At 40.1% G+C, this 14,334-nt stretch overlaps 1 protein-coding gene across 6 annotated transcripts in view; it reads left to right on the forward strand.

Annotated features, from left to right (window-relative positions):
- Positions 1-14,334, forward strand: part of LOC138772604 (ankyrin repeat and sterile alpha motif domain-containing protein 1B-like) — a 108,179-nt gene that overhangs the window by 62,346 nt on the left and 31,499 nt on the right. For all 6 annotated transcript variants that reach the window (XM_069953134.1, XM_069953168.1, XM_069953126.1 and 3 more), the window contains exon 2: positions 6,053-6,195. In XM_069953134.1, the coding sequence (XP_069809235.1) occupies positions 6,109-6,195 (87 nt within the window). In that variant the 5' untranslated portion in view covers positions 6,053-6,108. The remainder of the gene's footprint in view (positions 1-6,052; positions 6,196-14,334) is intronic.

Genomic DNA, 14,334 nt, shown 5'->3' on the forward strand with positions numbered 1-14,334 from the left:
CTGTATATATAATGGTATTCTGGGCTGTATATATATATATATATATATATATATATATATAAAATGGTATGCTGGGCTGTATATATATAATGGTATGCTGGGCTGTATTTATAATGGTATGCTGGGCTGTATATATAATGGTATGCTGGGCTGTATATATAATGGTATACTGGGCTGTGTGTATATATATATATATATATATATATATATATAATGGTATACTGGGCTGTATATATAATGGTTTGCTGGGCTGTATATATAATGGTATGCTGGGCTGTATATATAATGGTATGCTGGGCTGTATATATATATATATATATATATATATATATATATATATATATAATGGTATACCGGGCTGTATATATAATGGTTTGCTGGGCTGTATAGCTAGAGGTATAACCAGTAGGAAGAGGGAGAGTATGAAGAGCTCCAGTGACATTACACATCTGGAGACCTCACCTACAAAAAGATACTGATAAAATAGAATAGATCCAAAGATGGGCTACAAAAGTGGTGGAGGGTGTCAGGCATAAAACATCAGGATCTGTATAGTCTGTAGGAAAGAAGGGAAAGGGGGACATAATCAAAACTTTTAAATATGTTAAAGGACTAAATAAGGTTCCGGAGGGAAGAAACTTAACACAAGAACAAGGGGGACAATCTGAGGTTATTGGGGGTAAACAAGCAAATTGAGAAAATATTACTGAAAGAGTAGTAGATGCTTGGAACAAACTTCCAGCAGATGTGGTAGGTAAATCTACAGTAAGTGAATGTAAACCTGCTTGGTATATACATATATCTATCCTAATATAATAATATAAGAGTGGGCCTGATGGATCTGGGGGTCTTTTTCTTCCATGTTTAGACTTGTTCTAGGCATCACACAGTGAGTCAGTTTTGCCCGCCGTGTCCCTTTAAGACCTGGTCTTGCTACATTAACCTGAAAGCGTCCTTAGGCCCAAGTGTCCATTCTTTCTAGTAAACGGTTTTTAATTTATCGGCTTTTGATGTGCACAGTTGCGGCCAACACCGTCCGGATTGGGGCGATGCCCACCTGGTGCCTGGATCAGCTAATTCCTACTACCCTCAATGTCATCTCCTGCCAGGCAGCCGAAGCTGTTTTTCAAGGGCATAAACCATAGTTTATCTCTCCAAAGAGTGACAGATGCAGCCATGCCCTCCCTGGGACCCCGTCCAAACACCGCATATGCCTGCGTGCCATCCATTAACTTGTGCCACACACAGGGAGTAAGCTCTTACGCAAATTGGATAAAGAATTCAAATGGGTAGAGTAGGTGTGCCAGAAAGCGAGCTGGTGCTGTGTTCTCTAAGGTGAGCCAGAGCTGAGAGCGATTGGCAGGCGGGATGAGCGATGTTATCTATAGGCATCTCAGACACATGGCGCCGTCCAGAATGGATGCCCGCAGCTGCTGTTATCTAATAAATCTCATTCCTATTCATCCAGGAACAAAGGGCATATTCTTCTAAATATAGATAGATCAAAGATTCCTTTAGTCCGGAATCTGATCATCCAGAAATTGTAATTTTATCTGTACTCGTGACTAATAAAGGACCCTGTATTTATGGGACTGAGTACTACGGATATTTTCTATAAACCTGTACAGATCTAATACTAGCTATGGTCGCATCCAGGATAGAAAATACTCTGTGAGCTCATCACATCAGCTGCACAGTTTTTTCTCTCGCATCAGTTTGGAGTTTTTACTATTAAAATGGGGGAGATTTATCCAACATGGTGTAAAGTGAGACTGACTCAGTTGCCCCTAGCAACCAATCAGATTCCACCTTTCATTCCTCACAGACTCTTTGGAAAATGAAAGGTGGAATCTGATTGGTTGCTAGGGGCTAAATATACTAAAATAATTATATATAAATATATATCAAGCAATATAAATATACTAAAATAATTATATATAAATATATATAAAGTAATATAAATATACTAAAATAATTATATATAAATATATATCAAGTAATATAAATATACTAAAATAATTATATATAAATGTATATCAAGTAATATAAATATACTAAAATAATTATATATAAATATATATCAAGCAATATAAATATACTAAAATAATTATATATAAATATATATCAAGCAATATAAATATACCAAAATAATTATATATATAAATATATGTCAAGTAATATAAATATTCTAAAATAATTATATATAAATATATATCAAAAAATATAAATATACTAAAATAATTAATATATAATAATAATATGTAACATAATAAATAATAATTCTGCAAACAATATAATAAATATAAAAATATAATAAATATACAAAAAATAATAAATATGTTCAAAAACCGTAAATATAAGAATGATCAGGTCTGTATGTTTGAAGCCTCTGGATACGATTATTCCCATTGACTGACGGCAGCCGGGGATGGTGATATAACGTTGTAGACATAGCACCCTAACAATGGCGGATCTCATTGTTTTATTCCTTAGTTAATTGATTTGAATACATAATAGTAGTGTATAATAGACTGTATACAAGGTTATCGACGTCTTGTGCGGCTGATTCAGCCTCTCGGTGAATGGAGTCGTATCTTCCCGGTGAGTGTGGAGTAATGTCACTCCCACAGATGAGACAATGCGCCTCGGTGACCTTCACGTGTGTGTATAGTATCCAGGTAGTGACGCAGAGTGGATTGTATCTATGGTATATGTATTGTCAGCATACAGACTATGGAGGGAAGTGTCTTCCAGGAAGTACATCATAGAGGGTGGTCAGTTTTTAGTCATGCCCATGGGCTGTAGTCACTAGATTAGGCCTCACAGTCTCCATTCTGGTTCATTCCAAAGTTGTTGGATGGGGTAAAGGTTCTCAGAAAGTTACATAGATTTGTAATTTACTTCTATTTAAAAATCTCCAGTCTTCCAGTACGTATCAGCTGCTGTATGTCCTGCAGGAAGTGGTGTATTCTTTCTAGTCTGACACAGCGCTCTCTGCTGCCACCTCTGTCCATGTGAGGAACTGTCCAGAGCAGGAGAGGTTTTCTATGGGGATTTGCTACAGCTCTGGAGAGTTCCTGACATGGACAGAGGTGCACTGTGTCAGTCAGACTGGAAAAAAATACACCATTTCCTGCAGGACATACAGCAGCTGATAACTACTGGAAGACTTGAGATTTTTAAATAGAAGTGAATTACAAATCTTTAGCATCAGTTGATTTGAAAGAATTTTTTTGTTGGAGTAGTAACCCTGTAGGATTTTCCTTAACTGGAACTAAGGAGCCTAAGCCGACCCCTGAAGAACACATTATAGCATTATCCCTCCTCCACCAGACCTTGCAGCTGATACAATGCAGTCAGGCTGGTTAGGCTCGGTGCACACTACGTTTTTGCAATCCGTTTTTTGCAAAAAACGGATGAAAAATGGAAGGAAAAAATGGTTGCAACTTTTTGCATCCGTTTTTCCATTGACTCACATTAAAAAAAAAACCTGATCCGTTTTTTTTGATGGACACAAAAACGTGATTGACCATGTTTTTGCGTCCGTCAAAAAAACTGATCCGTTTTGATCCGATTTTTTTAAATAATGAAACTCAATGGAAAAACGTATGCACAAAGTTGCATCCGTTTTTTCCATCCGTTTTTCGACCGTTTTGTGCAAAAAACGGATTGCAAAAACGTAGTGTTGAACCCAGCCTTAGTCTCTCCTGGCATTCACCAACCCCAAACTGATCCATCCGACGCCAGATAGGAAAGTGTGACCTATCACTACACAGAACACGTCTCTTCTACCCATTGCCCAGTGGTGGCAGCTTTATAGCACAGCATCTGACACTTGGCATTGTGCTTGGTCATATAAGGCTTGCATACAGCTGCTCAGCCATGGTAACCCATGCCATGAAGCTACCGCCGGGCACTGTTTTTGTGCTTATTTTAATTTTTTTTTTACGATCCAGCAACAATGGTAATGAATTCAGTGAGTTTCCTTCCTCTCGGGTGCACATCATCATGATTTATGGAGTGGTCTTGGTAAATCTAATAAGAATAATACAGGATCATGGGCACTGAGCACAATTAGATCTCGCTGCTACGAGGCTTATAGAATTACCGCTCGCTTCTTTAATTATCCGAAGACTATTATGAAGAAAAAAATATAAGTCAACATGATCTACCGAGCGTCAGCGGAGAAGTTTAATCCTTCTAATGATAAGTGACTTGATAGGTGTCAGGCCTCATCCTGATGTTTGCTTGGAGCCTATACATGGGTTTTTTTCTACAAATGAATTTATTACTTGACTCACACAGAGGCACGGCACGCTTGATGGTTTCTGTAAGTTTAAGTGGTGCAATAAGCTTAGTGGTTCCAGGTCACGCTTGCTGGGTTTAATAATCTTTAACAGTTATATAACACTAATCAAAACTTTGAGGCTTAAAAAAATACTGTGGTTTTCTTCCAGAATCAGCACCCCTCTTGTCTTCAGTTTGGGTGTAAAATTGCAGCTCAGTTCCATTGACCTGAATGGAGCTGACTTGTAATACCACACACAACCTGAGGACAGGGTGGCGCTGTTTCTGCAAAAAAGTAGCTGTGTTTTTCCTTATCCTGGATAACCTCTTTAACTTCTTCCTCATATTTAATGTAAAAGAATAGGGGGTCCAGGCTGTTATATCTGCAGCTGACACCAACTGTTAACCCCTTAGATGCTGCAGTCAATAGTGATTAGGTGGTTTTAAGACATGCTGCACCTCCCTAGCCTCAGCTATCATGGGGTGGTGACATGGGTGGTGACAGGGGCCTTCTGAAGGCATGGAGGCCATGTTTGTACATCTATTACATTTTTTTTTTTTATAAAAGAGATAATGAAAATGACGGTATACTGCAAAGCATTTTTTGCAGTGTACTGCACAAGATTGAAAATGTGAGTAAAAAAAGAAAAATAGTAAAAAAAAAATCTTAAAAATGCCCCATAATAAAACTTTTAGTATATAATATTATTTATCCAGCACAATAAAAACCATAAAAAACAAAAAAAAAACATGGAACATGGAAAAAACATGTAATAAAAAGTGGTCAAAAAAGTACCCGAAATTATACTAATACAAGGTACATCTCACCATGCCACTGTAGGGACACTGTTGTTCCTTGCAACACGTGGACTGAGAATGTATCAATTGCAAATGTGCGTATGTTCCTTTAAGGCTATGTTCACACTATGTAAAAACAACAGCCGTTTTTCCTAACTGTTGCTCATTTTTGAAACAATGCCTGTTTGTATAACAATTGATGATGTTATGAACTACGGCCGTTGTTTTTACATAGTTTGAACATAACCTAAGGCTGGGTTCACACTGCGGCCAAAAAAAAACAAAAAAACAAAACGGATGCATCTGTGTGCATACGTTTTCATCCTTTTTTCCATTGGCTTCCATTATAAAAAAAAAAAAGCTGATCAAAACGGATGTTTTTTTTATTGTACACAAAAAAATTATTTTGGTGTCCGATAAAACAAAAGTATCCGTTTTGATCTTTTTTTAAATAATGGAAGTCAATGGAAAAGCTGATCAAAACAGATGCACACAAAAGCATTCGTTTTTTTTTTTTTTTTTTTTTTTTTTTTTAAAGAAAAAACTGATTGTAAAAACTCATTGTGAACCCAGCCTAAAAGAGTTATCCATGCTTATAAAAACTTTCTTCTTCCAAAAACAGCACCACCCTTGCCCTCAGTTTGGGTGAGGTATTGCATCTAAGTCCTATTGAACTGAATGGAACAAAGTTGTAATACCATACTCAACCTGAGGACAGGGTGGCGCTGTTTCTCCGACTTTTCACAAGTCTGACCACTAAAATAGGTGCATAGCATAGTAAAACAAATAGACGTTACAATGTCATGTAATTGAAGCTCAGTACTGGCAGCCGCTTTATTCTATTAAGCAGCTGTATTATAAGCCATCACCTTACATAGCCTCTAAAGACAAAATTCCTATTTGATCATATAGATGCTGGAAACAAATTGCCTCCAGTTTGTTCATATAGATTTTGATTGTCTTACAGTCACAAAATCCGCAAAGCTGTATCCGACTGGGGGATCGCTGGATTTTTCCCACATTATGATGCAAGGAGATGGACGGCGGAGAAGAAATGAAAATTACTTTGATGATATACCAAGATCAAAGCTGGAGAGACAGATGGCTCAGGTAATAACATTTCCAGATGTAATCCTACTGAAGAAAGTCTACCTGAAGCTACCGCTCTAGGTTAATGTATTTTTAGATGTGTTTTCCAAAAAAAAAATAAAAAAATCCTTCAGATTTTATCGCTGGAGCTTCAGAAGTCATTTTTATGGTTTGAAAATAATTTTCTCTTTTTTTTCTTAAAGGGAACATGTCACATTGAAAAGGCAGTTTGTTCTGTAGGCAGCATGTTATAGAGCAGGAAGAGCCGAGCAGATTGATATATAATGTTGTGGTGAAAGATTTAGTATAACTCATGTTCTGTTGATCTAAATTCCTGCTCATTCTGGGCTTAGGAGTCCAGTGGGCGGTCCTACTCAGTGATGGACAGCATTCCCTGTTTGAATTTGAACTTACATCCATTTTGAATTTGAATTGACATATTTTGTATTCTTTATATTTTCAAATTTTGTATACTTTATACTTTTATACTGATTAGTACCGCCCACTGGACTCCTAAGCTTGGAATGAGTACAGCCCACTGGACTGCTAAGCCTGGAATGAGCAAGGATTTAGATGAGTTATATTGAATCTTTCCCTACTAAACTATATATCAATCTGCTCAGCTCCTCCTGCTTTGCAACATGCTGCCCGCAGACTAGAATGCATTTTTAATGTCACAGGCCCCCTTTAAATTTCACTTTTTTTTTTTACAATAGATAGATAGATAGACACACAGTGGGAGATTTATCAAACATGGTGTAAAGTGAAACTGGCTGCAACCAATCAGATTCCACCTTTCATTCCTCACAGACTCTTTGGAAAATGAAAGGTGGAATCTGATTGGTTGCTAGGGGCAACTGAGCCAGTTTCACTTTACACCATGTTTGATAAATCTCCCTCATAGTGCGCTCTGTGTTCCTCATGTAGAGCCCCTGTGTACTGCAGTATTGTCCCCTAGAAACATGCAGTGGACCACCCTACTTGGACTATCCCATGTACCCAGTGGCAGAGTAGGGATCCATAGAATACTATCAGTGCCATTTTTATGAGCCATATGAAGGGTATGTTCACACTGAGCAACTGAAGAGGAAAATTCCCTGCTTTTCAGTTCATATTCCACACATGTTCCGCGTATTCCACGGCATACAGGCGGAAAGCGGACATTCTAAGCCCCATTGACTTCTATGGCCTTTCTGTAGCGGAAATTGACATCTTAATTCTTTGGGCAGGAAGCAGATCCGTGGTTGAACATTCCGAGCGTAAATTCCGCCATGTAAACAGCAGAGCGGAAATCCCATTGAACACAATGACACTTTGCCTTGTACATATTTTACAGACGGAATTTCAAGCGGAATACGTGTAGAATTAGGCATGGATTTTGCTTGAAATTCCTTGTCTATTCCTCAGTGTGAATATACCCGAATACAGCAATGTCTACAAACCACTACATTGTCCTTACACCTAGATAGAGGACAGACAGTGGTCCATGTAGTTTGTGTATAACAACCCAAGCATAGATCTCACCACTTGTGTTCTTTACCCTACGTTCAGGTTGTGTTTCTTCTCTCTCTCTCTCTCTCTCTATATATATATATATCTATATCGGAGATACATATTTTTACATATATATATATATATATATATATATATATAGATAGAGAGAGAGAGAGAGTATTCACTGATATATACCTTCAATGTATATTCCCACCCCATACCCATATAACGTCCTATGCCTGCCCATTGGCTCGTTTACTGGACCTATTAGATGGCCCGATAATCAGGCAGTAAGGGCTGCATGGACATCATTAGCGATGTCCATGCAGCCCTTGCCCAAACACCTGATACCTTACCTCTCTCCGTTCCCGGTCTTATCTCCTGGGCACCGCAGCTCACCGGCCCCAGCGGCAGCAGCAGCGTTTGAGCAGCCTGTCACCTGGCCTGTCACCTGGCTGCGGCGGAACCGGGAAGCTGGGGAGCACAGGAGAGAAGACTAGGAGCGGGGAGAGGTAAGGTTTCAAGAGTTTGGGCAATCATCAGCCGAGGATTATAGGTCTAAACCTAAACCAACAAGCCGAAGATTGTTTTATCAGCTGATCGTTGTCTCAACACTAGTTATGATCATCATGGCCGACTTCTATCTAAAGTGTATAGGAAGTTTTAAAGGGGAATTTCCATCTGAGTATGTTATCTCCTATCCATTCCGTTCTAAACTGATCTGAAGTGGGAGAAAATTGCTTGTTCTGGTGAATAGTCTACACTGCACATGCATGGCCAAGCCTCCATTTATTCTCTGTAAGACCACTGAACATTTCCAAGAAATATTTGATAGCCCCAATGACAGCATGCGTGGTCTGCACCATTCATACCAGGGACAATATTGTCCCTGTTTTTAAAGGGAACCTGTCACCCCCCGTGCCGGGGTGACAGGCTCCCGACCCCACGTTAGAGCCCCCTATACTCACCTAATCCCGCCGGGTCCTGCTTCTGGAGATAATTGGGTCACGGAGATCTCAGCCGCTGCAACCCGGCGCGCGCGCTCCTCAGATGAGTCCACAGTGTCAGAGAAGCTGAACAGAATGATGTATCACTTACACTGTTCTGTGCAGCTGATTCAGAGATATTCTCCTGAATAACATGGACAATAAGTAGTCCTCTCCATTATGTGCATGAGCACAGTAGACCTGGATATTCATGAGAAGCGAAAAACACCGCCCACCAGCTGCTGATTGGCAGTTATCTATCCATGCTGTGTATAGGCAGTCAACTGTCAATCAGCAGCTGGAGGGCGGGGGGAGGGGTGTGGCAAGAATCCTATTCTCCTGCATATTAGGAGAACGGCTGAACAGAATGATGTAAGTAACACACCGATCTGTTCAGCCTTTATATCACATATTTATTCTACCCTTATTTGAGCCGGCATAAACCTTGTGATATATTGGCTTTGAGCTGCCTGTTTATATACAAAAGCAGTTCACTAATTATTTGTCCAGCCATCAGCTATTCTCCCATGATTCCGCTATACGCCGGCACACAATAAGCTGCTGCCAGACACCTTTACTCCCATGGGAATAAAAAAGAATTGCTCATATTAAAATCCAATATCCCATTGCCAAAAGGTATTAGGGGACGGCCAGGACATCCCATACATATTATGCTGGATTAGTCGGCCAGTCCTGCCAAAAGCTGCGGATTCGGCCAACGTTCATCTAATGTGTCCGATCACCTTCACACCCAGTATAGAGTAACACATCAGTTTCCAATGGCTAAAAAAAAAAAAATTCTCCCTATAAGCTGAGACCATATTATTAAGAGATGACGCCTGATTATAAGTCAGTGATTTCCATTTATAAAGGACTCGGGAAATATCGCCTAATTCTCAGCTGTTAGCAGAAGTGATTACATTTCATAAAATGGGTCAAAGATAGTTTTTTTTTTCCTGAGGATATTTTTCCATGATCTCCGGGAAATGACAACTAAATGAGAAATTAATGTATATCTCTATATATCCGGAACGTAGCCTCCAGCTCCATTACAAACCCATAACATACATTTAACCAGTACAGATGACACCGCCGGGCAATGGGCTACAGCAGCGGCCCTAGCCCACTATCTGCTCAGTGTTATATTATGACAATATTTATTGGAGACATCTAAAAAACAGACGACTAAGACTGAGATGCAATACCACCCACCACCAGTGGGCAGGTGTGGCGCCGTTTTTAGAGGAAAATTTTCTAACCTTGGAATTCCCCATTAAATAGATTTTCATGTAGGTTTCCATAAAGAAAATATTTCTTCTCTATTAAAGGCAATGGGACTAAGTTGTAGTACCAGACTCTGTCCATGGACAAGGATGGCGCTGCATCAGGAAAATGTTTTTTTCTGATGTTGGACCCTCCTTTTAATGGAGTCATGAATGAGGATGATACACAGCTTGTAGATTACTGCATGTCCTATACATATATATATATATATAGATATAGATATATATAGATATATGTATATATACCCTTGCTATAGTGTTAGACAGTGTTTACACTGCGTTCAGAGCCATTATATTTCATGGAAAGAATAGCACAGCATATTGCAGTATTGTTTTCATCAAAATGACAGCCACCATGATGTCCATTGTTTCTTGGAATTGGCACTGCCACCTTGGTTTTAGTTATAACAGAAACATTGACAGAGATGTAAACAGAGCCTTTAAGGGGTTGTCCAGTGATAATAAAAAGTACTGGAGGGTGGAATAAACATATATAAAAAATTGATACTCACCTACCCCAATCCCCCACAGCTGCTGTTTTTGACAGATCCCATTCCCATCCTACTGATCCCTGCAAGAACTGCTGCTCAGTCAGTTACTGATTAGTGTGAGACACCTATGAGACCATTGATTGGCTAAGACGGGTAATTCTTAGGGGGGCAACGCCTAATAGGAACCAGGAGGAGATGATGAGTAATGCAGAATGGCAGCTAGAGCGGAACAGGGTGGGTGAGTATCACTTATTGACCACAACCTTTAAAGGGTTTATTCCAAGATTAAAAGTTACCTGATATCCACAGTATAGGGGATTAGTAGTTAATAAGTGGGGATCCAACTGTTGAGACCCCCCCCCCCCCAAGAACAGCGGTTCCTCTGGCAGCATGACACGACAACATCCATGCTCATCCACTACTTAATTCACTGTCTATAGGACTGAACATAGCAGAGTTCAGCACCTGACAACGATTGATAGTCCTGTAGGAATGAATGGACAGCAGCCAAGCATGTACACTGCCACCCATTTATTCTGAATCTGTAGGTCCCCCAGTAGTCGGACCCCCACCAATCAGCTCTTAATTCCTTAGCCTGTAGATTACTAAGGGGAGGAGTAACATATACTACCTTTGGGAGGAGGAGTTACATGCCCCACCTCAGGGGGGGGAAGAGTTACATACCCCACTTTAGGGGGGGAGGAGTTACATATCCGACTGTGGGGGGGAGGAGTTACATATCCGACTGTAGGGGGGAGGAGATATATATTCCACCGTAGGGGGGAAGGGTTACATACCCCACTTTAGTGGGGAGGAGTTACATATCCCACTGTAGGAGGTAGGAGTTACATATCCCATTTTATAGGGGAGAAGTTACATAATCCACATTGGGGGGGAGGAGTTACATAGCACACTTCAGGGGGTAAGAGTTACATACCCCACTTTAGGGGGAAGGAGTTACATATTCCATCGTAGGAGGGAGGAGTTACATATCACACTTTATAGGGGAAAAGTTACATAACCCACCATAGGGAGGAGGAGTTACATCCCCCCCCTCGGGGGGGAAAGAGTTACATACCCCACTTTAGGGGAAAGGAGTTACATACATTACCATAGGGGGAGGAGTTACATATCCCAACATAGGGGGGAGGAGTTACATATCCCACCGTAGGGGAGAGGAGTTACATATCCCACCTTAAGGGGGAGGAGTTACATATCCTATGGTAGGGGTAGGAGTTACATATCCCACCATAGGGGGAGGAGTTACATATCCCACCTTAGGGGAATGAGTTACATATCCCACCAAAGGGGGGAGGAGTTACATACCCCACTTTGGGAAGGAGGAGTTACATATCCCATTTTAGGGGGAAGGAATTACATATCCCATCATAGGGGGGGGGGGGGGGGGGGGAGAGACAAAACCCACCTTAGGAGGGAGGAGTTACATACCCCACTTTAGGCAGGAGGAGTTACATACCCCACCCTAGGGGGGAGGAGTTACATAACCCACCTTAGGAGGGAGGAGTTACATACCCCACTGTAGGGAAGAGGAGTTACATACTCCACTTTAGGGAGGAGGAGTTACATACCCCACCCTAGGGGGGAGGAGTTACATTTACACCAATTTGCAGGCAGAGTTCCCCTTTAATATCCACTAGCTATAACTATAGCTCTCGGCAGAATCCTTCTGTGTTTTTTCTCCAACAATAGCCTGGCGGCTATTATCCAGCTTGCTGCGGGCCATGGAGCCCAGCATACCTGGATCTCTGCTATATTCTGCTTTCTAAGATATTTTTCCCCATAATTATTGGTGCACTTAGAATATTTGCTGATCTCCGCTATAATTAATGGCTCCGGTTGTCATTTTGTTTGGCTTTTATGTGTAAATGAGATAAACTCCTCCTGCCCTGATCCCGCTGCCGTGTAATTATTCTCCGCTCGCTGGAACGCCACGTACATCTCCCTGTCTGATCATTTCCTGTTGAATGCTAATGCCTTGGACGGCGTAAGTGTGTGTCTATAGAAAGTGCTTACAATGCATGCCCCTATTTGCTGCTTGGCTGCAGTTGTTTCCGAAAGCCCAGCAATAACCCTGTGCTTACATGCGTGTGAACACATTTAATAGTGATGCCTGCAAGGTCTAATGGGAAAGGGCGGGAGACATGATATAACAGCCCCCAAGAAGGGGAGGGGGGCATTACAGCACTTACCCTGATTAGAGGGATATAGTTCAACAAATCTGAGCTTCAACCTTCTATTCTATAACCTTGAGGATATAATCTTTTTCTTTTGAGTCAACTGGTTTAAAACAATTACATAGATTTGTGATTTACTTCTATTTAAAAATCTCAAGTCTTCCAGTACTTATCAGCTGCTGTATGTCCTACAGGAAGTGGTGTATTCTTTCCAGTCTGACACAGTGCTCTCTGCTGACACCTCTGTCCATGTCAGGAACTGTCCGGAGGAGCAGCAAATCCCCATAGAAAACCTCTACTCTGACATGGACAGAGGTGGCAGCAGAGAGCACTGTGTCAGACTGGAAAGAAAACAACATTTCCTGCAGGACATACAGCAGCTGGTAAGTATGGGAAGACTTGAGATTTCTAAATAGAAGTAAGTTAAAAATCTTTATAACAGTTGATTTGAAAGATGAAAAATTTCGCTGGAGTACCCCTTTAAGAGTATGTTCATACATGGTGCATACAGTTTGATTTTATGCTGTATTTATATAAAATTTAAAGTCTATATTATAGACTTTATATATTATAGAATTATAGAATTATATATTATACAACTGTAGGGTTGTTTTTCCTCCAGAAGCTGTGCTTTAATTTATATCCCCAAGCTGTGTTTAGTATTGCAGCTCATCCTCATTCACTTTAATGGGGAGGAGCATTACTAGTTTAAGGCAGAGTTGGCGCTGTTTCTGTACTGTAGCTCCTCCCATAAATAAGAAGTGTATCTATATAAATCTTTAATTGTGGGTTTTATGGTGAACGGATACTAACATCCAGACTTTTTTCCCCACGTCTACTACTCATGGTAGATGTTTCACAGATTCACTGCTTTTACTGTAAAGAATCCTTCAGATTATAAACGATTGGGTTGCAGTAGTTAGGAAGCGACTTGCATATCTAGAGATTTTAATATCCTCTACTAATTAATATAGGGCATGTAAGATGCAACCTTGATAAAGTAGAAGGTAATATAAAAAAATTACTTTCTAGACCTTCCCACGCTTATCGGTCATAGGTCACAGACTCCCACTTTTACTAGAAAGAACCCTTTCGTATACTAATGACGTGCTTGCCGTTGCTGAGCTTGAGCAGGGTATCGCAGCATCCATGTACAACTTTTCTGGGTTGTAGCAGATGTATACAGATAGGAAGTATACAGTATATTTCACAGCTTATTATATCCTTTATACATAAAAAAATGAGGCAAGTAGGACAGAAGAATAAAAAAGAAGATAATATAGAAAAATCTTACCTGTGTCAGCCATGATAAGTTTTACAGTTTCACTGCTTTAACTGTAAAGAATCCCTTAGGTTATTAATAATACATTTGACACTCTCAGTTTGCGCAGTTTCCTTTGGGCTGTAGAAGATAGAACAATACTCCCATACAGTTAGGAAATAGATATTACTGAGATTTTAATATCCCCTATTAAGAAAAATAGGGTGTGTAAGATACAACACAGATAAAATAGCAGATAATATCCAAAAATTATAATTGTGATCAGGGATAGTGACCTGCATGATGAGAATTGTAGTTTATACCAGCTGGAGGGCCACATTTTCCCCCATCCCTGATATAGACCTTCCCATGCCTACAGCTGATGATACATATTTTACAGATACAGCTTTTACTGTAAAGAATCCTTTACTTTATTGATGATAAATTGTC

Source organism: Dendropsophus ebraccatus, chromosome 1 (genome assembly GCF_027789765.1).
Source record: "Dendropsophus ebraccatus isolate aDenEbr1 chromosome 1, aDenEbr1.pat, whole genome shotgun sequence".
In the NCBI taxonomy this organism is placed as follows: Eukaryota; Metazoa; Chordata; class Amphibia; order Anura; family Hylidae; genus Dendropsophus; species Dendropsophus ebraccatus.